The following is a 25,331-nucleotide window of genomic DNA, read 5'->3' on the forward strand; positions in this document are numbered from 1 at the left end:
ACACCTTCTGTGTCCTCTGTGGTCTGCAGGGGAAGGTAGAGTCACGAAATGTACGCTGTGAAATGTGAATTATTAAATTAGTACTGTTCTCTAGTTTTAGGAACGTTCACCTTTCAACTTCACTATAAATTAACAGCGCGAGAAACTATATACGAAGGACGAAGCCAGCGGGCACTAAAAAGCGGTGACTTCCAACTAAAATTTATATCTGAAAACGCACATATAAGCAGAAAGTACACTCAGCAGCTGCTACAAAAACAAGTTTCTATGCAGTGGAGTACCGACCTTCACGTTAATGACCTTAACACATTTTGCGTTCATAACCTGTCCTTTTTTTTTCTATACGTGGGGGACGTTTTATTGTGCACCTAACCAATGAAGTCCTTCATATTGCAGTTGTACAGTCATGATAGGCTGAATGCAAGCGCAGTACCGGCCTTAAGAGTGCAGCGACTGATTTTGATCATATACGGTGTTTGATGGAGCTAGGGGCTCCTGTTTTCAGGGATGACATCATGTCATCGTTTTTCTGTTCACAATCAAGGTAAAGCAGTATAGTTCTTTGGCGATATTCAGCGTGCTTGTACAGTAAAATAACATAGGTATTTTTTTCCCTTCAGTTTTGCAGCTCACCATATTTGCTGGATTCGATCAAAAAGGCATGTGTTTGATACCATAAGCAGTCTTCGTGGGTAACCATGAGGTTCTACCAGCTATGGCGGTTTGCAGAAATTGAGGAAGTCGCTGGTTTGATTATTTCCCGCGGTGGCTACGCAGCAGTAACTAATTGGTGCGAAGCAAATGCGATGCTTTTTGAGCGTTCGTCAATGAACAACTCGAGGCACTGATGTAAAGTCAGGCTCCACACTACTTCGCCTTTTGTGGCCTTTTCTGGAGGGCGCTAGAGCCAACCAGCCGGTGCGTCAACAGATATTGTGTGAGTGCAGCGCTCAATTCTCCCCATAATGCTCACAGTCTCTGTACTGGCATGCACAGGAATTCGTCATGGGCTTGTCGGTGCTGTCACGCGGATCGCCGCAAGAGAAGCTCCAGTGGGCATTCAACCTCTACGACATCAACAAGGATGGTGCGGTGACTCGCGACGAAATGTTTGAGATAATATCGTCTGTGTACAGTCTGCTAGGGCACTGCGCGGCGCCACATCCTGACGACCAGTCTGCAAGGGAGCACGCCGCAAGGGTCTTCCAGGTAAACAATCCAAAGCATTAGGCCCATATTCACAAACGAAACTTACCCTTAACCTATGACTTTAGCAATCCATAGGCGCATAACGCATTTCGCAGACCAATGTAGTACGTGAGCTAAACCTAAATTGGCGCATACTTACCGGAAAATAAAGTATAGCTACTGGCTGTTCTCTCGTCGAACAAAATGGACTACTACGGCCCTCTCGCCGACTTCACCGATTTTGAGGGCCATGTGGAAGGAATTACACAGTATGAAGCATATCTTTACGCACCGCTGTCACGCCCAGTTTTCAGGGATCAGCATAATTTCATAGAGGCGTATAACGACGCGGAATTCTCGTTGCCGTACCGCTTTTCCATGCAAGCGGTGGTACGCCTGTTGATAATGCTGCCGCTGGGCCCAAAGGACAACGAACGCGGTCACTCCGTTCCGCCAATGCATGCTGACGACATGCCTGAAATATTTGGAGAGCTCGCTTCACAAAACAGTTTTAGTTGCGCGTCCGCATCAGCTCTGCAGACGCACGCTTTCATCAGAAATGGTAGGCAGCGCCCGTCCGTTGAGCTGCTGCGGGCATTTGCACCCTCGAGTGGGCGATGTGCGGGGGACTCGCAGTTACCCGAATGATCCCCGGTGCTTCGCCCGCTCGTCATCATTCACTTCGTGGAGATGCGTGAATATTTAGATGCGAAAGCATCTTATGCTTGGGGCAGTGTTCGTTCTGCGGCGTCCGCACCCATACTGCGCATGCGTCAACCCTCCCCCTCTCTTCGCGCTCACGTGAGGAGGTGGCGTGAGCGCTGCCTCCACTTTGTTTCTCCTCTCCCGTTTCTCTCTCACCACCACAGCTGTGCGCTCGTATAGTAAAACCTCGGTGATACGATCACGGCTCGTACGAATTTCGGGATGATACGAACTTTTTCTGAGGTCCCGGCCTGCATTGTGTTGGTGCACGGTTGTTGCGAACCGACTTGCACTCCTCGACTTTTGATACGAATGTACGCTGGCGCACAGGTACGAACAGGTGCGGCCAGCGCTGTCGCAGAAGACGCGGTAGTCACGCGAGGGCGCGGGCATGCGAGCGGTGCGACCGTCAGCGGTGCGTCGTTCCCTCCAAGATAGCGCGCGCCAATTTTAGAGGCCTTTATGCGCCTTAGCGTTTAGATTACAGATGATGTTGACGTCGCGCTTTTTATCGACGCGTTGACGCGTGCTCCGGTGCTCGAGGCAACAGCGTCTTTGTACTGTGTTAACACGTATACGTGCCTGCCACGTCGATGCAAGCCATGTCCCCGCAATCAGACGTTCTACGAAACAAGAGAAACTTGGGCTGCGGGTTCGTCATGAAGTCCCATGAAACGTGGAAGAAGACCCCAAGAGACGAAGCGGGCGGTCTTGGCGAAAGAGCTTGGCCTCTATCTATCGTCTGCAAAGCGTTTATTAAGTCACTTTTGCCGCAGTATTCTGGTGTCATGCAGAAAAGCGTAGTAAGATTAGGAAGGGGCCACTAGCGGTCACGGGGCACAACACATCTGGTTCATAATTACACACGCGCGCTTGCACCTTATATTTACGAGTACATGTGTGATCGTTGACGTCTAGAAACTTTACTGGCAATCATTCAGAGCTGTTCATGACGTCGCTGCGGCCCTGAGAAACACTAAAGCACAACGTTGGCCAACTTTCTTTTGTCGCATACTAAATTTCCATGTTTTCTGGTGATACAAATTTCAGATGATACGAATATTTTTCGTAACCCCGCGAGATTCGTATCGGTGAGGATTTAGTGTATAATGCGACGAGCGCTCGCTCCCGTTGCACTCTACTTCGCAACGGCGCTATGGACGCCTGGCGCCGCACGGGGCCCGTCGATGTGTGAAAGATGCGGATACAGCCGTGACGGTCGACGCTGAGGACATGTGGTCTGTGCTTGGTATGTATTTGTATATGTCTGCTATTTTCTGCCAGTGTTGGTTCTCACTTTCTTTGACTACAGCCTTGTCACTACAGTCACTGTGAATAAATACAATGATCGAACTGTCTACAAAGTTTTTTGTAAGCGCAATTGTAACGCTGGCATTTGAATTCGAGCTGTCATGTTGAAATATATCCTCCATTTTCTTCTGCAGAAACTGGACCTGAATAATGACGGCATCGTTACGTACGACGAATTCATCGAAACATGTTTACGGGTAAGATATCCCTCTCCATTCTTTCGGGATACATATTCACGTGACAACGTTGCTACGTTGCTTTGCGCAAGTTACCCGCTTTATTTTTATTTAAACATGGTATTACGCTAGAGAGGGAGAGAGAAAGAGAAGAGGATAGAATCCTTAATGAACTGACTGGTGATAAAGCACTGCACAGCTGTGGAATGGATGCTAAGTTTGAACAGCGCGATTGAACGCGGACAGAGTATAATAATACAAATATCTGGGGTTTAACGTCCCAAAGCGGACAGAATATATAGAACACGCACGCACACACACAGCGCTGACTTTCAACTGGAGTCAGCGCTGTTCAAACTTAGCATCATAAACCAGCTAGGCCGCCAACGCGCTTTGGAATAGAGTTCGCCGTCGTAGCCGTTTGTATCCCAGCGTCCACATATTTGTACAAAACATATGAGTGAAGTGGGATCACGCTAGCCAACGCATTGCCTTAAGAATCCATTTGAAACGTTGCCATTGCTTTAGCATTTCATAAAAAAACATCTATATGTGTCAACTTCGGTGAACAAACAGCGGTAAGTGTGCACAGAACAATGGCGTTCTCCTCAAGTCGCCTGTAGAGGTGGATGCCTACATTTTTTATAACTTCACTCTAAATTCGTAAGTGTTTAAGTTATTCGGCTTTATTCGAGAAAAGAACGGGTTTATGTTGTTTTTTGTGAGTATTGTTGCACTGGGAGCGACCAAAATGTGGAAAGTTGAGTTGTCGCTGCGGCGTCCACGGTTGTGGATGCCGAGGTCGGGTGAGTAGCTGATAGAACGCCTCATGGGAGTAGGACTCGTTTCGTTGCCGTGCGGCCCTGCACAAAACATTATTTACAATATAGCAAAATACGCCTTTTAGAAGTTATGTCTAGAATTTATGTGCTCTATTTGGGAGGACGTGGAATAAGCGATGATGACATACATGTGATGAAGCGCATGCTCCGATTTGGACAGCATCGATAATTAGCGCGTTGAAGCAGAGCCATCAAGAAGCGAAGGCCTCTTGAGCGATGCTACTGCTGATGCTGAAAGCATTCAACTTGAACGTAACCATGAACCCATTGGTAACGATGACCACCGAGGAAAAAAATAATGACAAACGCGTTGAGATAGAGTGGCGGGGGGCAAGGAAATAGGCCTTGAATTGTGATAATTATGGTGATGATTAAAGAGTTGAAGATGAGGGTTAACAAATTCATGATGACGATAATGAACGATGGTGACGAAAGTGTTTAATCAGAGCCGTTCGCAAAGCGGCCACATGCAGGTTTATGATGATGATTATATTAATTATGAATGCATTCAACTGATGATGAAGGCGCAGGTTATGCGTAGTGTGATGATGATAATGAATAATTTGTTGAAACGGAGCCGTCGGCATCCAAAGTTGCCCTGTACGATGCAAAAGGATCATGCACATAATATAACTGGTGTGGCCAGCGTCCATACATCAGGCCACTTGCATTCTCCTAGAATTAAAGCAAAATTTTCCAGGTCCTCTGTTTACTACAACTTTCAAACGCATTTTTATTGCATATACGCGACAAAATAGTTACTTTCGCACCTGGATTGGTCAAGAGATACCAAGGATATATGCGCAGGATTCAATTTCTTCCAAAGAGTCAATATTTTCAACAGAGATCTAGCACATGACATTCAAAAGAACACTTCAGTTTCTATTATTTCTTTTATGCGCAATGAGCTGCATTTTCCAGTTGATGACCCAGCACTTACTTAGGAAATGAACACAAGAAGAAACAGAGATACAAAAAGCGATCAAAAAACAAAACAGAAGAAACCAGATCACGTGAAATCAACAGCACTCAAGCTTTAAGCGCAGCGTGTCGAAATGAAGCCCAGAATGTTGCAAAGGATGCACAATAAACCAACGAGGCGCATTCGCCGGGAACAACCGTTCACTATCCACGAACAACAATCGATGAGATTTTTTGACAACGCAACGGTTCTGCTGATTGTTTCCTTATAATTTAGTAAAAAAAAAGTAATCCATGAGAACTGTAAATTGTGCCAAAGGCACGAAAACAAAGGACGCCGAAGCCACAGATACTCATTAAATCCCATACAGGAGTCCAGTCCATGAGAACACCCAGGTTCTTACAGCATCGTCAATGCCAAAATTACCGTCAAAGTTTGGCAGAGCAGCCATAATTCAACGGACAACACAAAGAAGACAGAATAAGCATTCAATTTTGCCACGCCGGGTTCTTGTTTTATTGTCAGGCATTCGGGTTTGACCCGGAAGGACCGTTAGCAACGCTCGACGCAGACCGCTCCGCAGTATTTGACAAGCTTCGCGATTGTAGTAGATCATTCTTCAAGATTGCGTGCAGGAAGCGAATAATCAAGATTATCCCAGAGCTTGCGCGACCACCAGTGATAAGGCTGGAAAATTCGATGCGCGATGTATAAAAGACGGTGGGTCCCAGCGATGATCAGTTTTATCGACGGCGGCCGACGCCCTGCTCGCCAGTATCAGTGCATATTGTGCATTGCTGTAGCTTGAGTTTCCGTTTCCCGGCCACAAGTTCGGCCAAATAAAGAGTTTGATCTTCAACACGCCGACTGCTGCCTTCGTCAACGTCACGATCCCGCGACTAGTGCAGGTGCTGTTCGTTCATGTTCCGAACGCCGTCGTCAAGCCGTGAACCCAGCCCAAATCATGGCGACGACACCGACACCATCGCGGACCCATGACCCATCCGCAGACTGAAAGGACTGCTCCCCCCCCACCCCACCCAATACACGATGACGACCGCGCTGTCACCTTCAGCGATCGTCATGCAGCCACCCAGAGAGCCACCGACGTTCCATGGTTCGCCAAGTGAATACATCGAAACCTGGCTCGAGACGTTAGAAATCGTCTCAACATTCAACAATTGGGACTCCGAGGACAAGCTGCGCCACGTGTACTTTTACCTGGAAGACGCAGCAAGCACCAGCTTCGAGAATCTGGAGTCCACTCCTCCAAACTGGGACGTCTTTCGCAGCGCTTTCTTGGAAACGTTCGCGAGCATCGTCCGAAAGGAAACGGCCACAGCCTTGCTAGAGACACGGGTCCAACTACCGAACGAAAGCGTGCCATCTTCGCAGAGGAAATGACCAGAATGTTTTGCCACGCTGATCCGGCCATGCGTGAGGACAAGAAAGGCCGCTTCCTCATGCGAGGAGTAAAGCAAGGGCTCTTAGCGGGACTCATGTGGAACCCAGCGATCACTGTCGAAGATTTCGATTGTCAAGCACCGACTATTGAGAAGACGCTGGACATGCGCAACCGGCAATACAATCGTCGTTCGACGCTACACTTCAACGAAATTCAAAGGCTCTGCTCCGCCGACCTGCGGGAAACGATCAGAGCGTTCCTGCTGGAGGAGCTGCGGAACATTCTGCCTCCATTGCAGCCTCAAGTGGATTCCATTGCCGACGTCATGCGCCAGGAGATCCAGCAATGCCTGGCCGTTCCTCGGCTAGCAGAGCCACAGCCGCAGGCTATGAGCTACGCTGCTGTAGCGCATCGTAACGCTCCTCCGCCACGCCCACGTGAAGACGCTAACCACCGCAGTTCCGGCGACAGACGCCGCCGCCACCACCATAGACTTCGTACCGCCTACCTGTCGGCCAGCCCTACGTGTCAAAAGAAGTGTCAAAAAAAAGCCCTACGCGCCAAGGAAAACCGATATTTGGCTCGCTCCTGACAACCGCCCGCTCTGCTACCACTGCGGGGAAGCCGGCCACACCTACCGCCGCTGCCAGTACCACCACATGGGCTTACGCGGCTTCGCCGTCAACGCACCGCGTCCACAGCGCGGTGAGGGGCCAAGCGACATCGCCGACTACTTCGCCACCACTGAATGAACTCCTCGAAGCCCGTCGCGTTCGCCGTCGCCTGGACGCTACCGCTCCCCTCAGCGAGGACAGCAGTAGAGCGGCCATAACCGTGGCCGTTCTGCGTGCCCATAGCCAGCGACCGATGGAGGTTCGGTTGCGGTACGACGAACTACCGAAGAGCCTTCGCCGCCGGCGCCAACGCCGCGACAAAATCTTAAGGACACGAGGCAAACCAGACTCAGCCCTGACGACGAAATCTCGGGGCCTGAAGACGACCTACCGACGCGACGTAGAAGCAGCGGGACAAGCCGACCGAGCCGTAAGCCGATGCCCCGACTAAACCACAACGCAAGACGACGTACTAGCGACCTCGACGTAGTCTTCGACGGCCACAACATCACCCCTCGCGTCGACACTAGAGCAGACTGTTCCGTGGTCAGTGGACCGTTCGCCACTAAGGTGAAGTTAGGACAGCATGGCAAGCAGCCTACATCCCGACCGCTGGAGGCCATCTAATAACGCCGGCTGGAGTCTGCACCGCAAGAGTCACCATCAATAACCGGACTTATCCTGCGAGCTTTGTAATCTTACAACATTGCTCCAGGGATGTGATACTTCAGATGGACTTCCTAAGTCACCACGGCGCCGTCATCAATCTGAGGTCTGAGTCAACAACGCTAACCTCAGAAAAAGCGCTGCCGCCGCACACGACGCCAGGGAATCCCGCATTGAATGTAATAGAAGAGCACGTAACCATTCCGCCTCTCTCCAGCGTCATCATTTCCACTGGCACCGAAGAAACCGCAGACATTGAAGAAGCCACCTAGGGCGATCAACACCTGCTGCGTGATGGCAAGGCTATGGTAATCCTGAAAAACTTTAGCCTCGAATATAGGGACCTCAACAATGGCACGACGGCCGCCAACATTGACGAATTCGTGGACGCCAGCAATGCTTTCGCCCCCTTCGATGCTACTGAACCTGCTTCGGCGGATGAAGGTCCCCAACCAGATTTCGACGTCAACCCGAGCACCCCGAAGCACAAGCAGGACCAGCTGAAAGCCCTGCTCCTGCAATCCAAGGACTGCTTCTTGTCGTTGTCAAGAATTCGACAGACCCCTGTCGCAAAGCATCGCATCATAACAGAAGAAAGTGCCCTAATAATCCGTCAGAGCCCGTACCGCGATTCGACGCAAAAATGCGAGGCCGTTAAGAAACAGCACGACGAAATTCTACGCGACGACATCATGCAGCCGTCCAATAGTCCGTAGGCGTCACCTGTCGTGTTAGTGAAGAAGAAGGTGATAACCCTACGTTTTTGCGTCGACTATCATCGCCTAAACAAGGTCACGAAGAAGGACGTGTACCCTGTCGCACGAATAGACGACGCCCTAGATGGACTCCACAACGCGAAGTACTTTTCGTCAATGGACCTCAAGACCGGCTGCATGCAAACAGAAGTCGACGAGAGAAACCGAGAAAAGACTGCCTTTATAACACCAGACGGCCTATTCGAGTTCATTGTCACCCCTCGGTCCTTGCTCAGCACATGCGTATTTTTAACGCGTTATGGATACACTACTGGCCGGCTTGAGGCGGCATTTGTGCCTCGTATACTTGGGCGACGCCGTTGTGCTTGCCTCAAATTTCGACGAACACCTCCGTTGCCTTGAAGCTTTAGTTCAAGCAATCAAGACATCCGGACTCACCATGCAGCCTGTAAAGTGCCGCGTCTAGTACGAGGAGCTCTTTTTTTTTGGGGGGGGGGGGGTCGGTCACGTGATCAGCAAGAAAGCTATTCGCCCAGAGACGCGGAAAACAGCTGACATCACTGCCTTCCCGCCACCCACCGACAAGAAGGCCGTACGCTGATTTCTCGGTTTATGCGCCTACTGCACACGGTTCGTCAAGGAATTTTCACGAATAGCCGAGCCGCTCACGCACCTCGATGACCGACGTGTTATTCAAGTGGGAAATGGCACAAATCTAAGCATTTCAAGAACTGAAACGTCGCCTTCGGATGCCTCTGATACTAGCGCATTTCGACGAATGCGCCGATACCGAAATCCACACTGGAACAAGCAGCGTTGGACTTGGCACCGTCCTTGTGCAGAACACTGACGGGCCGGAAAGGGTGATCAGTTACGCTAGCCGGTCGCTATCAAAGGCAGAAATCAACTATTCCACAACAGAAAAGGAGTGCCTCGCCATCATCTGGGCTACGTCAAAGTTTCGCCCCTACCTTTACGGCAGGCCCTTCAAAGTTGTGAGCGACCACCACGCCTTGTGCTGGCTAGCTAACTTCAAGGACCCTTCAGGCTGGCTCGCACGATGGCACCTAAGACTTGAAGAATACGACATTGCCATCGTGCACAAGTCTGAAAAAAACCCTCCGACGCTCACTGCCTGCCTCGCGCCCTTGTCTACCCACCGCTGCTGGACGACCAGGAGGATGACTGCTTCTTGGGAACCATAAGTGCCGACGACTTCGCAAAACGACGGCGAACGGACCCAGAACTTAGGGGCCTTGTGGAATGCCTCGGGGACGGGACCGCCGTGGTTGTGAAGGTATTCAAGCGAGGACTGGCGTCGTTTTTCTTGCGAAATGGAGTCCTCCTAAAGAAGCACTTCTCGCCCCTTCGATACAACTACCTTATTCTAGTGCCTTCAGCATTGAGACCGGAAGTCCTTCAGGCCCTACACGATCACCCGACCGCTGGACACCTCCGCGTTTCCCGCACGCTAGCAAGAATACAGGAAAGGTACTGAAGCAAGACTGATAGTTGGGCTAGTTGGTGATACATTATGGGCGGTAACAGCGCACACACTCACGGGACGGATAGAAGGAGACACAAACAAGCGCTGACTCTCAACTGAAGGTTTATTGCAACAAACAAATAATTTGAACACTTGCGATAAACATATAGAACATGCGCAGAGGGGCCAGCGAGGGACCTTGTCTACATCATTAACAGACTTAAGGCTGCGAGTGACTGCGCAGGCGCGACAAAAATGTTTGTCAAACAAACATGCTACTGATTAATTTTTCTTCTTTTTCATGCAATGATACCGATGTTTGACTAACGCAGGACTCCCCTTCTTTTTTGATATAGAAGGCTTCTACCAATTCTCTTGTCATCTGATCACTATGTTTGAAGAGCACTGTCGTTTCCTTGTACAAAGGTGTACACCCACACGTGTTGCAGTACGAAGGCAGATTCGCGTACGTGCAGGACTTGAAGGTTCCGGAGTGTTCTTTTAATCGTGTATAGAGACAGTCTAATGGCCTCACCGAGCGTCTAGACAAGAGTATCGCCGACATGCTGGCCATGTACGTCGACCTCGAGCACAAGACATGGGAAGCCATCCTTCCGTACGTGACCTTCGCATACAACACGTCAGTACAAGAAACGACGCAGCTGTCGCTGTACAGGTTGGTCTACGGAAGGATCCCAGCAACGACGCTCGACGCAATGCTGACAGCTAGCACAGGCGAATACAATCTCGACGTCACCACTTATTTGCAATGTAGCGAAGAAGCTCAACATTTCTGCCGCCTGAGTATCAAGAACCAGCAGAGGGTCGACAGCCGTCACTATAATATTCGGCGACGCCACATAGAATACCAGCCCGGTGACTGTGTGTGGGTCTGGACACCTTTACGCCGAGGTGGACTCAGTGAAAAGCTTCTTCGGCGATACTTTGGGCCATACAAGGTGCTACGACATCTCGGTGCACTCGGTGACATCTCGGTCATAACGAGCGTGTCGTCTGCTACAAACGAACGGAGCGCGAGACCGTCCGCGCGCGTTCTCTCGAGCGAACAATGGGCTTCGCTCGGCATGATGCGTCGGTTGCGGCTGCCGCAACAGCTGATATTGACAAAATGGCGCTTCCGAAGGGTGCTTCTGTTAAGGTCAACTTGTTGGCTAGTTAGTAAAGCATGGTGAAACGGGAAACAGCGCAGTAAAAGACGACCACAAAGAAGGAACACTCACCACACCACACAAGGCGCTGTGGGTGATCTTTGATAAATGCCAGCAGAAGCTCCCTTTGACAATCCGATACCCGGGGGCTAAGGCAGACGTTGCAGTGAGACGACATCTTGAAAAACTGCAAAAACCTCTAATTTTCTCTTTTTTTCGCGTGCGTGACACCACATAGCATCCACGTTAGAAAACTAATAGCAAGAAGTATCAGTACTCAAACCTATTGCTGTTTCAGAAACTGTTTGAGCTTGCGAAGAAAAAACAATATCTTTTCGTACAACTGTATTTATTCCAAGGTGAGCAACACTTCGTTTTGAAGTGTTTCTCAGCGCTTCGTGTGGTGTGGTGTGCGTTCCTTCTTTGTCGTCGTCTTTTACTGCGCTGTTTCCCGTGCTTCTCTTGATTCGTTTCTCAAAGGAGAGGCAGAGCAGTTGGAGGTGCGAGATGCGTTTGAAGACATGAGCGAGTGCGGCGTCGCTTTTGGTTCTTGAAACGAATGGAGCGAAGAAACAAACGGGCCTACCACTGGGCTGTGGTCTTACGCGCAGGAACTTCTTCGTTATAAAGCGCTACCAGCAACTGCCACATGTCGTCCCGGTCCTCACTTGTGAACGACGGCCCGGCGGACACGACGGCGTCGCGATCTGTGGGTGCTATTTGATAAAAGCCAGCAGAAGCTCCTTTTGATGATCCGATACCCGGGGGTCAAAGCAGACGTTGCAGTGGGACGACATCTTGAAAAAATGCGCCAACCACTACTTTTTTTTTCGCGTGCGCGACACCACATAGCGTCCACGTTAGAAAACTAACAGTAATAAATATCAGTACTCAAACCCATTGCGGCCCCGCCGCGGTGATCTAGTGGTTATGGCGCTCGACTGCTGACGCGAAAGTCGCGGGATCGAATCCCGGCTGCGGCGGCTGCATTTTCGATGGAGGGGAAAATGTCTGAGGCACGTTACTTATAGAACCCCAGGTGGTCGAAATTTCCGGAGCCCTCCACTACGGCGTCTCTCGTAATCATACCGTGGTTTTGGGACGTTAAACACCAGATATTATTATTATCAAACCTACTGCTGTTTCAGAAACTGTTTGAGCTTCAGAAGAAAAAAACTATATCTTTTCGTACAACTGTATTTATTAGAAGGCGAGAAACACTTCGTTTTGAAGTATACGGTCCTCTTGCCGAAGACGAACAATGCGCGTCTACTTCCGGAAAGGTCGCCGCTTGATGATTGGCTGATCCTCTTCTTCTCGGCGGGAGGGATCAGCGGATCGCCTACTTTTGTGACGTAACACCGCCAAAACGAACGCGGAACGAACAGAGATCTCCGATCGCCCCCCAAATAAAGAATTTCAGCTTGGACACGCCGACTGCTGCCTTCATCGACGTCACGACCCCGTGACAATATCAAGAAGCATATTTCCTGTACTCTGGTGTCTGCTAGCCGTTCATGCATGATAAAAACGCATCTCCACTCCGCGAACAAAGTGCAAAACGGGCGCAACTTAACCATATAATTCTCAGTCGACACCTCTACTTCTGCTGAATTCATAAAAACAATTCTCACTAAAATGAGCGAATTTCGGCACTCTCAAAGGCAGTATCAAGAATACCCTCCCGACTACCTTGCTGGTTTTATAAAATATTATTACTGATTATTGTAGTTGCATTTAAGCCTGTGCTTATCGTTGTACTTCCCGCATATCAGGCGCTTACAGTTTGTATGTTTGAAATGGAATTTGAAATGGAATACCAACTAGCCCGTACTCACACCTTGCTTCTGTATGCTTACGGCCGCTTCATAAAAAAGCGTACCTCCATTCTGTTTGACAGAATAGGTTCGGGGGCAAGTTGGCGTTGCATATATATATTTTTTTCAATTTGCAGCACTCGCTCTGTCATGAAACATTTTGTAATGGACATTGTTCAATATAGGTATTGCGTGAGTATGTCCGGCAGGAGGCCACGGATGGTGTTGCACGCCGAGACGTCGTGATGTGGGAACCAGGATTCGAGGAATTTCCCTCTTTTGTTCACGGCCCAGCGTTAATAATAATATCTGGGGTTTAACGTCCCAAAACCACGATATGATTATGTGGGAGACCGTAGTGGAGCGCTCGTGTAATCTGGACCATTTGGGGTTCTTTAACGTGCACCTTAATCTAAGTACACTGGCCTCAAACATTCTCGCCTCCATCGAAAATGCAGCCGCCACGGCCGGGATTCGATCCCGCGACCTTCGGATCAGCAGTCGAGCGCCATAACCACTAGACCACAGGGGCGGGGCCACGGGCTAGCGCCGTTGCATTGTCCAGGTCAGAAAGATGTCCCGTCTTCAAGCAATGTTCGTCAGAGAGAGATAGAGAGAAGTGTTTTATTCACAGAGAGACACTCTGCAATTGTTGAGGGATCTGAAGGTGAACAGTTTCACGTGTCTCGTCGGGGAGATAAGCTGCATTTCATTCTGCCTCCATCTCTCCCGCCCAAACAAATGCATACATGGCCTCGGCAGCAGGAAAGAGAAAAAAAATGCCGCAGCGCAATGGTACCCTCAACATCAGCAACACGAAAATACTGCTAATTTCTCAACAAGGTGCCCCCTCCTTGTTTTTATCTTCTTTCGTTAACCTTTCTCCTTACCCCAACGACGCTGAGCCATGCGTTTTTTTAATCCTCAACCCACTCCCGGTCAGCCAGAAACTGGTCTCGTGAGCCCCTCCCTCCCTTTCTCGCGATGGACTCATCACCTCCTCCGTAGTGTCAATTATATTTCGAGATTGATATCTCAAATGCGAATAATACTCTCGAAATAGTTTTTCTAAGGCCCAGAACCAGACCTCTTAAATCCTGGCCGTCCAGAGGGCCCACGCTAGGGCCTTCAGGTTTAACCTTATGGTCCACAAGTGGGCCTCCAGGTGACGTGGAGTTTACTCGCGTCTATTGTGGACCTAATAAAGTTGTTTCAATTACTCACTAACCGAAATGGGGACATGTATGCGCTCTAAAAGGCTGTACCAAACACAATTCTCTAGCTGAATTCACTGAGTTTATAGAATTTACTGCTGATTTCATTGTTTCCCGCTTTATTAGATCAGTTTACATGATAGATCAAAACAAATTACACGTATCGATAGACCTCGACGTGGCATTCATTAGTATTGAAAGCGGACGAAAGTTACCCTTCATTGATATTGACAAGACGTCAAAGTGCTTTTTATGAATTAGCTTTAAATATAGCACTTATTAACTCTGTTGAATGAACCCACAGCTGTGACGTTTTCCGAAGATATATATCTCTAGAGTCAGTTCGCGCTCCATATAATACCGTGATGCTTAAAATTACAGAACTAATCTATATTCTTCAAAAATACGTGCTCCAAAGAATGCATTTTCTCAACTTCCGCTGGATTTTTTTTATTGCTGTCTAGTAACGCTAGTCAGTATTCTTAGGCTGTTTGATTATCTGCAAAATGGTACCATACTTAAGCATCTTTAGACGAAACTGACAGAGATAATTCAAAGAGAGCTCACTCAGCTGTTCTCTCTGCGCACCCGCGACCACTGGCTCGTTCACCTCTTGCAAGATCATAGTGCGTCGTTCGCTGCACGGTACCTTCACACGATTAAGGTTCCCGCAACTTGCTGCTCTCTATGACAACCTTCGTTGACATTCTCTCGTCGTTTGTTATGTCCGCAAGGTGCACAGAATGATCTTATTTTCCAAACGCGGCTGAAGGCATCGCATACTCCTCGCTGCACTTTAATTCGGGTGGCTTGGCATGCACCATGGTTTGGCATGCACCGACAGCCCATCAAGGCTGTCTGCGTCACTCCTCCACCAGCCAATGAAAGCCGCTGAGCGATACGCCGGAGTGTTTGCTGCATGAGCACCGCGGTATAATTCAGCACCGCGGGCGTAGAACGGTGCTGAATGCATGTATATGCTCCGGTACATTCCGATTGTGTTCGAGTTGTAGGGAGGTCACCGTAGTTAAGCAGGAGCATCATCAGCCAAGACCTCCCTGCTGGGTATATTTTCGTTTACAGTGCACTAGTCGAGGCGGGTGCGTAGGGCTTTCCTTTTCTGCAACTTTTTGTTATTTCCCTTTCCAAAGAAGTGTACAGTCGCGCTCAATATGACTTGCAACACGGGAGTGCGTGGCCTCACGAGTTTAAGGATTGCGCATTCCTTCCACTAGCCCTTCATTCTACAACTAAGCGCTGTTCTCTCACTGGAGGGTGTTCCCGAATAAGAAAATAACATTTAGTTACAGAAATTAAACAAGTTGAAGCCATGCGCTATCTTCAAACTCGTGATGCCACGCGCTCCCGTGTTGCTAGTCATATTGAGCGCTACTGTACGTACGCTCACGTTGTTGGCCTGTCTTTCTTGTCTCGTTTGCCCGTGCTATTTGCTGTTAAGAAGCCCAAGCGCCTTATGGAACCTTAAGTAGAAGCGCACGGAATACCTAAAGTATAAATATTAGAACGTAACCTAAAAAAGAGAGCTTAGCACTGCATGGCACTTTACCACGATACTTGACATCAGGCGTTCTGTGTGGTATGCGTTCTTCGCAGGCATTGTTTTCTTATAGATTCATAATAGACTTAGAAATAGATGAGTGTGAAGCTTGTGACTGTTCGGAAATATAGAGGTAAATTAATGTTTCAAGAAAGCGTATAATAGTGATTTCAGAACTCCCGGCATCATCAACGCCTGAAGGGCACTTGTCAGCAACTAGACAAGCATTGTGAGTGCGCTAGAAGCTCGCAGGACTGGACGTCGCCTTCGACGCTTAGGCCATAACGCTAAAGTAGCCGCTGACGCTAAAACAGCAATTTGCAGGCTTCGAACGAAGCTACATTCGCTGGCAGCGACATGCGACCAGTCTGTGGAAAAGTTTTCGCTCTATTCGCATCAATAGGAGGAATGTTTCTGTTAGGACCCAAGACTATTGCGCCGAGCAGAATGAGCCATCAAAAATTGTGCACGCCCGTTTTTTTAAATGCGAACCATATTTAGCGAACCCAAAACACTTTGATCGTATCTATCTATCTATCTATCTATCTATCTATCTATCTATCTATCTATCTATCTATCTATCTATCTATCTATCTATCTATCTATCTATCTATCTATCTATCTATCTATCTATCTATCTATCTATCTATCTATCTATCTATCCGCCTACGTCTGGGTGCTATCGTGATCGCCTCCTTAACTTCGTGTAGACCAAAATTTGTATAGGAGGGAAAGAGAGTTTGACGAATATGACTGCCTGGTCATGACAGGAATAACGTGAAAATCCCGTTGCGTACGTCGTCAAACCCTTTCTTCGAGACTTGTGTGGCACATACCCCCATACCACGGGCCACGGCATATGGGTATGCGCGACAGGCAATTGAGAATTCATAGCTACCCAGAGACGGCGACAACAAACGTTGGTAATTTAAGTGCGAGAGCGTTAAGAAAAACCGACATCGGCAGCGTTGACCCGAAGAGTGTAAAGAATAAAAAATTCGGCAGATCCCACGTACCGTGGGAGTCGATGTTATGCGAAGCATGCGGCGGGTTGGTGACTGTGGCGTAACTTTTTTTACTGAGCGACACGTTACAAAATGACGCTAATGATTTGTATAAATTTTATACGCACACATATATATGTTGAAGCTTCCGCATATGTGTTATATAACCAATTGTTTACAGTTGGGCAACGCTGCCAACGGCAACGTAGGCATTACCAACACCCGAAGCCTTAAGCTGATATGTAGTGCTTATACTTGGCCCTTGTGATAGAGAACGCACACACGTTTCACGAACCCGTGTGCTGGTGTTGAATAAGTTGTTGACAGTTCTTGAACAAGGCCATCACCGTGATCAGTGAGCACCAGCAGCTGGTCATGACTTGTTACAGGATCCGGTCGTGATCGTGGTGACGAGGGGTCCATGTGTAGGGAAGTATGTGGTATAGTAGAGCTGTCGGAATTCATGGATGCCTCGGTTATTTCGTCGACAAATTGTCTGTGGACAGAGCCGGCGACATGTCGGAACCTGAAGCCACCCTTCGCGTTGGTGAGGTATAGGCCTTCGAGGCTGGTAGGCCTGGATAGTGCTACGTAGACCAACATCAGTGGATGGTGTTTGTGGTATTCGTAGACTACCTGGACGTATGTGGCCTACGTAGCCTAGTCTACAAAGCGGCTGTCAATCAATCTGGCATCATCCTCGGTCAGCATGAGGCCGTCGCCCAGCCTCGTAAAAAATGAAGAGGACACTGCGTCGTTCTGGTGGACGAAGTGCACTTTACGGTGCGGTGATGGCGATATCATATGTAACTTTCGTTAATGTATTCCTCCGGGGTCGAGCAGTATAGCTTGCTGAATCATAGGAATACAAACGTAATGTTTATTAGACTGCTATAAAAGCGGAGCCAACACTGAAACTACAGACGTCAATCTGATATGACGCCTGTATCGTAGGAGTATCATGTAGTGTTTACTGCTTTATTGTAAAATTAGATAGCCAGCACCACAACCACAATTGACGTTGCACCGTTATTACGCCTGCGTAGGCTGTTTTTCCAAACCAGTTTATAGACCTGGCTTGGCTCAGTGGTAGAATACATGATTGCCACGCAGAATGCTTGAGTTCGATTCCTGCTGGGATCCTAATTTTCATTCTTTCTATTCGTTGAGTCAACGCTGCCGATCTTGGTTTTTCTTAACGCTCTAGCATTTAAGTTACCAATGTCTGTTCTTGCCGTTCCTGGGTAGACATAAACTGTCAATCACCTGTGGCGCATACCCGTACACCGCGGCCCGTGGTAAACGGGTATGTGCCACACGTGTTTAGTGGAAAGGGTTTGACGACGTACGCGACAGGATTTTATTGTTATTCATGTTCTGACCCGGCAATAATGTTCGTGAAATCCTCTTACCCTCCCATGCAAATTTTGGTCTACACCAAGCTAAGGAGGCGATCATGAGAGCACCCAGGCGTAGGCGGCTAGATAGATAGATACGTAGATAGAAACGCTCAAAGTGCCAGAGGTTCGCTAAGAAATGCTTCGCATTTAAAATCAGGATCCGAGCAGGAATCGAATCCAAGCATATTGCGTGGTAGTCAGGTATTCTACGAAAGAGCCACGCCAGGTCTTGAAGCTGCTTTGGAAAAATGACCTTATGCAGGCGTAATGTCATGTCAGTGCAACGTCAGCTGTGGTTGCAGTGCTGGCTACCTCATTTTATATGAAAGCAATAAACATTACATATTTACTCCTATCATACAGGCGTCATGTCGGGTTGACGTCTATTGAGGTTCCAGTGTTGAGTCGGCTTTTATAGCAGTTTAATAAACAGTGCATTTGTATTCCTGTGATTCAGCAAGCTATCTTCAAGCGTTACTCAACCTCGTAGAAATACGCTAATGATTGTTATATATAGTATTAACACCATCGCACCGTAAAGTGGACTTCGTGCCGATGATACTGGCGTGTGTGCTCTAACGTGAGTTCTGACTTTACGTCAGACCCTTCAAACGCCAGTGTAGTCGACGTTCCTGGTAAGCCCACGATGCGCACACAACTACTTCACTCACAAAAACACGTTGAGCCATCTCTTAATTCTTAGCTCAAAGCCAAAAATGCAGCCAAGACAGTTACTTGCCGGCTGCTTCGCATGGAACTGATTTCCTCAGGGCGTGGGATCTGCCAATTTTTTTAGGGCCGAAGCTGCTTAAGACCCAGCCTTGTTCACCGTCCGCGTCCGTCACGTCATGGTACACGAAACCGAAACCGACATTGAAAAATTATCCGTGAAAAAAACATGGCTGATCCCTCCGTCATAGGAATCGGTATAACACGAAAGTGAAACGTGTCTTCACAGAAGTAGTGCTTATTGTGTAGTGATATATGAGAGCTTGTACAATGTCTATTCGTGTTTGGCAGCTATAGCACCGTTTGACGTGGATGCACCCATGTTGACAGCATGTCTCTATCGCGACGACCAACGCCCATGGTCATCATTAAACCGTTGTGGTAGCTGACGGTGTGAACATATATTTGGGCACAGCGAATCGTGAATCCCGCGTAAGGATGATATCAACAAGCTCATAATCAACACTGGTACCCGGTATGCACTTCTTCAAAGCGTCGTCAATTAAGGAGAGAAACGGCACGGGTTGCGCTTTCTAGTAATGGGTAGCCGACGACTGTGCTCATGCATACATAACACACACTGCGCTTCAGCACCACGGGAGGTAGAGGTTCGCAGCCTGAGCCGCAAACGCGTGAGTCCCGCTGGCCTCTGTCTCGCAGGCGCTGCTCTCGCTCAACCAAGGCACGACATTCGCCCGTCGAAATCGCGTGCTTTCTGCAACACATATTGCAGCAGTTTTGTTAGTCGGTGCTCTCGCAATTGAAGCAGTCGGCGGCGGAGAAATCCCGTTGCTGCACGTGGAAGCTGCACTACTCCGATGAGCCGACGCACGCTAACACGAAGCCAAAGGCAAAGAACGTAACTGCGTAAAGGTGCAGAAGGGTTTCTTGAAGGGCCAGTTGGTACATGATGCTGAGGGGAACAGCGCAAAAAACGGAACGGAGAAAGATTGAGCACACGACACAAGCGCTGACGAACAACTGTGTGTAAATTTATTACACCTGGAAATATATGGCTGAAAACAGAAAACAAGAACCATCACGTGCACAACATAGTGAAAGGCAAAAACGAATCTGTCACGAGTCAAAAAGTACAAGTTAACTGCTCAAAAACATTATCTCTTTTTCCAGGAGGGCGAGTGAAGGCTCACTAACGCTCATGTCCCCTTTCGTCTTGATATGAAAAGCCTCGTTAATTTCGCGCTCTGTCTTGTTACGATATCTTGAGAGTATCTTGCATTCATGAAAGAGCGGGGCGCAGCCGCACAAGGAGCAATGGGCTGCCAAGGTGCTGCTCGTTGAAGTCCTGAGATTATTTGCGTGCTCTCTCAGGCGGTCGTTCAAACAGCACAGGAGAGACAGAAAATTTCTGTCATCCCTTACGTACACGGTGTGAGCCATGCGCTCAAGAAGATTGTTGGCAAGGCAGGCGTGAAACTCGTTTTCTCGGCTCCTCGTAAACTCGGCCGCCTTTGCAAGAAAGTCAACGTCGACAATACCAAGGAGCAGGCATGTGTCAAGAAACACAGGACGCAGTACGTCGAGTGTGTGAGCAACGTAGTGTACGACATTCCATTGTCCTGTGGTCTGTCCTATACTGGACAAACCGGTCGCTGTTTGAACGACCGCCTGAGAGAGCACGCAAATAATCTCAGGACTTCAACGAGCAGCACCTTGGCAGCCCATTGCTCCTTGTGCGGCTGCGCCCCGCTCTTTCATGAATGCAAGATACTCTCAAGATATCGTAACAAGACAGAGCGCGAAATTAACGAGGCTTTTCATATCAAGACGAAAGGGGACATGAGCGTTAGTGAGCCTTCACTCGCCCTCCTGGAAAAAGAGATAATGTTTTTGAGCAGTTAACTTGTACTTTTTGACTCGTGACAGATTCGTTTTTGCCTCTCACTATGTTGTGCACGTGATGGTTCTTGTTTTCTGTTTTCAGCCATATATTTCCAGGTGTAATAAATTTACACACAGTTGTTCGTCAGCGCTTGTGTCGTGTGCTCAATCTTTCTCCGTCCCGTTTTTTGCGCTGTTCCCCTCAGCTGCGTAAAGGTGCCTCGGCGACGCCAGCGCGGCCAGTCTACCTCTCTGGTATCGAGACGCGTTAACCATGACCTCCGATATCGCACGAAATCTCGGAGTAAGCGCTAGTAAGTGTCGATCGCGAAGCATTACTTCTTTTCACATCTCACAGATGGCGGCACCACCCCGCTCCGCCCGCCGCGAAAGAGAATGTGTGAAAGATATAAGGCGCGTTCGCGCCGTGCCTAGCGTCTCTCGAGTTAGCTTAGTCGGTAGAGCGTCGGGCGCTTGCCGTCGCGGCCGCAACGTCGTGGGTTCGATTCCCAGCGGGGTATCTTTTTCTTGGTTTTTTCTTTCTCACCCGTTGGCGTCCATTTTATCAACGTCATATCCGTGACGGATGTACTTGGTGGACCCCGGCATAAAACACTTTCGTGTTAAAAAATAAATACATGAGAGGGCCCATCGCAAAATCGAAAAAGATGGTTGATTCCTCCGTTATAGGAATAGGTACAACACGAAAGTAACACGTGTCGTCACACAAGTAGTTGATTGTTTGCAGTCCATTGGTAATGAGAACTTGTACAATGTCTATTGTTGTTTGGCAGATATAGCACCGCTTGATTGGACACACCCACGTTGACGCCTAGTGGCACATCTTCATACCAACGACTAACGCCCATGATCATGATTTAACCCTTGCGGTAGCTGAAGTTGTAATTGAGTTGTAGTGATGAGGAATGTCCAGCGCTGCAGCAAACACCGGCTAGACAGCTCCAGTTCGTGCCTCGCGCAGGGCTGGCGATGTGGCTGCAGCACTGGACATTCCTCTTCACTACAATTTAAATACCTGGACACAGGATATGGTAAATTCCGTGCAAAGATGGCATCAACAAGCACATAGCTACTATGCACACTATGATCGATATACACTCCTTCTCGATACTCGTATGCACTTCTTCAAAGCGTCGTGAAACGCGAAGAGAAACACGACGAGCGTCTTCTTCTAGTGTGGCTGTTAATTCTCACAGGTTGAGCGCGGAATGCGGTGCCACATCCAGGCGAGTGTCGGAGAACTATATATCGATTGGATGGATGCTATGAGCGAGGCTTGGGCTAAAGCCGCCACCTCGCGGTGTGTTAAAGCATTGACATTACACTTCTCCTACTGGAAACGCGCCGAATAGGAGGGTCGTAGCAAAGGCGCGTTGCAGGAGCTAATGGCGGAGGCAAAGAAATTCTTTTTTTTTTGTCGACCCTGGTGGCACACATGTCATCGGCCCGTTATAAAGGGGATGCTCATAGCATCCATCCATCCATCCAAGAGCGATGTGAGAGGAAACTGCGAATGATAAAAGCCGCGTTCATGTGTTTGGCACAGTGGGCTAAACGACGACCAAGATGTCGTGGGTTCGACTCCTGACAATGGAACTTTTTCTGATGATTTTTTTTTGCCAATTGATGGCGTTCATTGTGCTGACGTATTTCCGAGAAGGAAATACGTCATGAAAGTCTTGGTGGACTCCGGCATGAAACAATTCGTGTTAAAAAAACACATCTGTGAAAAAAAATACACGAGAGGGTGTACGAAAGCCGAACAAAAATTAAAACTGAATTAAAAAGATAAAACATCTGTGAAAAAAAAAATAGACGAGAGGGCGCAGTGCTGCACGCCCTCTCACAACTGCGAACACGCTGCAATAAAACCATCCAACGGAATTGTCGTCATGATAGTATACCTAGTTCCTAATCGCTCCCGAGGCAGCGTATTAAAGTACATCGATCTAGCAATGAGTGATTATGAAACAAAGTACAACCCCTTCGTGCTAGTCAGTGACTTTAACAATGACATCACCGGCAATGACTGGCTTGTGCAGTATATGGCGTCTCGATACACTCTACGGCGCGTTTCGTATGACTGTAAACAGCCAACAACCATAAGCGGGACGTGCATAGAGCTTGTCTTTGTCAACTTCAGGTTACATTCGATCGAAGAACCATTTGCTCTACATTTCACGGATCATAAAGCGGTGATAATGAAAGCAAAACGGAATCCAGAACTCAACACCACATATGAATTATTACCAATAAAATGTATGTACTCTAACACCTGTTGCCGCTCATTTACATGATGAAGAGTGGGCAATGTCACGGGAGATTCACGGTTACCAAACAAGCCGAGCTTCGCCCCACTCTTCATCATTCACTTCGTGGATATGCGTGGTCACAGCTTTCGCTGTCACTGTGCTGCGCTTTCGGCGCATGCCTGGCGTTCTTTTTTACAATAATGACGATCAACGGCCCCACAGGTATTCCAAGATCTGTTTAGTTCTCACCTTTACCCCCGAAGGCCGTGGACCAATGGCAGGCCTTCGTGAGACGCACGTCATTGCTTCATTTTCAATTTTGCAGCCAATGCAGTGCTCGTTTTCTTGCGCACTCGACCAGTCCACGGTTCAGTCCACGGCGTAAGAGTATTTTTCTGACACCGTGGACTGAACCAGCGGGGAAGGGGTGGGAGTGCTGCGGCGAAACTTGGCTCCCCCTAATGGAGAATCGTACGAAGCGCCTATGCGATTAAGGGCAACTTAAAGGAGAAGTAGGGTGTAAAAGCTCCTCCTGACGTCTGAATTTCAACCGCATAGAGGCACAGAATGAGTATGCGTAAGTTTATTGGGCCGAACTTCTAATTTACGGCAACTATAATGAATTTGTTTATGACAATTACATTTTCCCGATGTTGAAGATGTTTACGAGCACATCTCTTAACTCCAGTCGCTGCTCTACCGGTCCACCGGCGTCAGAATTGTTCCAGAAATACGTTACACGATCTTTTACAGAATGTGAATTGCGTAGAAAATATTCTTGGAATAATTTCACACAATAAAACGAAAGAAATCTGAAAGCCCAGTATTCGGTGCGACAATGGAGTCCGTTCGCCGATGTTGTATTTTTCTCTCCTTTCAATACGGCGGCAGTCGGTTGTATCCGCATTGTCAGTCATGCGTTGCAATAATAATGCGATATTGATAGACCTCTAAATGTCCAAATACAGTCATACTGAGAAACAGTTATTATGTGCTAATCTGGGTATTATCCTTGAAGAATATGATTCTGACACTACATATACAGGGTGTCCCAATTATCTCGCAGCACGATTTAAAAAAAAAGCCACTCGCATTAGTTGAAGAAAGCCTATTGCATATTGTTCCTAGTACAGTAGACTAGCCGCTAGTAATTTTTTGTTAATTAGATTTAATTATGTGTTTTAATTAAATATCTAATTCGAGAAGTACTGTTCAAATCAGTGAAGTGTCAATGAGGCAGTTGTAGTCAACCACGGAGGGCATCGAACTGCGCTATTAGCAGCGACGTACTAATTGCGTACTCATTTTTTCTGAATAATAAACGATCCCCGCGAAATATGAAAAGTACCACGTGACAGCGCTCCCAGCCGCATCGTAAAGTAGCGCCCCCGAATAGGCTCCCTCTGAGTTCGGCAGAATGAAATAAACGCACGAAAGAAACAAAATAAAACAATCGTGACCGCATACGTGTTTTATCTGCCGCGTGCGCCGTGCCCAAAGCAGCAAGACGCGTTTGGTGTTAGTTGGAAACGGGCAGTGATAGCTGTTGTCTTTGCGTAGATAGTGGCTGGGGTGCTATGCAGGATGGCCCGAGCTTCTCGGGCACACGAGTTTGCCCCGAGCTTGCATTACGGTGGTCATGATAGGAAGACAGTGCGGAGCGCGCGATAGAAGCGTTGATAAAAACGGCTACAAGAACGAGAATGGCGTCACAAACGCATGCGCGGCGTTTGCGGCGGTTTTCAAAGGAATACCGCGTGCGAACGCGTCAGCGCCGCCACTCAGTCAATAATTTGACAGTGCAGCGACGTCAGCGTGATTGTCGCGCTATCTTTTTGCCAACTGATCATCGCGCCTCCCACGGGCGTGTTCGTAGGCGTTTGTCTTCTTTCGGAAAATTCTTTCGTTCCACCTGCAGCATGGAAATTTCCTCTCTCGAAGGCAACAAGGGCGCACGCGCAGCACTCTGGTGCAGCTCGTTTCGCTTCTCTGGAATATTACAGATAAATAAACGGACAGGTTACTGCTATACTTACATTACACGTCTGAAGATTTTTCTGCAGTAGCGAATCGGTAGAAACAATGCCTCCACAAACAAGTAAATAGTAAACAAGTAAATAGTTCTCGCCGAAAATCCCACCAGGGGCGCTTGCTTCATAGCTGTGAGTGGTACGTCGTGACAGCGGTGAAAGTCAATGCGAGACATCGTAGCCACGTGATGATATAACCTTTAGTTCTTCGTGCGTGTGTGCATAGTCTACACGATTAGGCTCATAGATGAATCGTGCCGCTCG

The 25,331-nt window shown here is 48.3% G+C and overlaps 1 protein-coding gene across 3 annotated transcripts in view; it reads left to right on the forward strand.

The window, feature by feature from the left end:
• Nucleotides 1–25,331, forward strand: part of LOC119375883 (Kv channel-interacting protein 4) — a 380,219-nt gene that overhangs the window by 307,549 nt on the left and 47,339 nt on the right. For all 3 annotated transcript variants that reach the window (XM_049411313.1, XM_049411314.1, XM_037645918.2), the window contains 2 exons: nt 997–1,209; nt 3,339–3,401. In XM_049411313.1, coding sequence (XP_049267270.1) covers nt 997–1,209; nt 3,339–3,401 — 276 coding nt within the window. The remainder of the gene's footprint in view (nt 1–996; nt 1,210–3,338; nt 3,402–25,331) is intronic.

The sequence above is a fragment of the Rhipicephalus sanguineus genome, unplaced genomic scaffold, assembly GCF_013339695.2.
Source record: "Rhipicephalus sanguineus isolate Rsan-2018 unplaced genomic scaffold, BIME_Rsan_1.4 Seq10031, whole genome shotgun sequence".
Classification (NCBI taxonomy): Eukaryota; Metazoa; Arthropoda; class Arachnida; order Ixodida; family Ixodidae; genus Rhipicephalus; species Rhipicephalus sanguineus.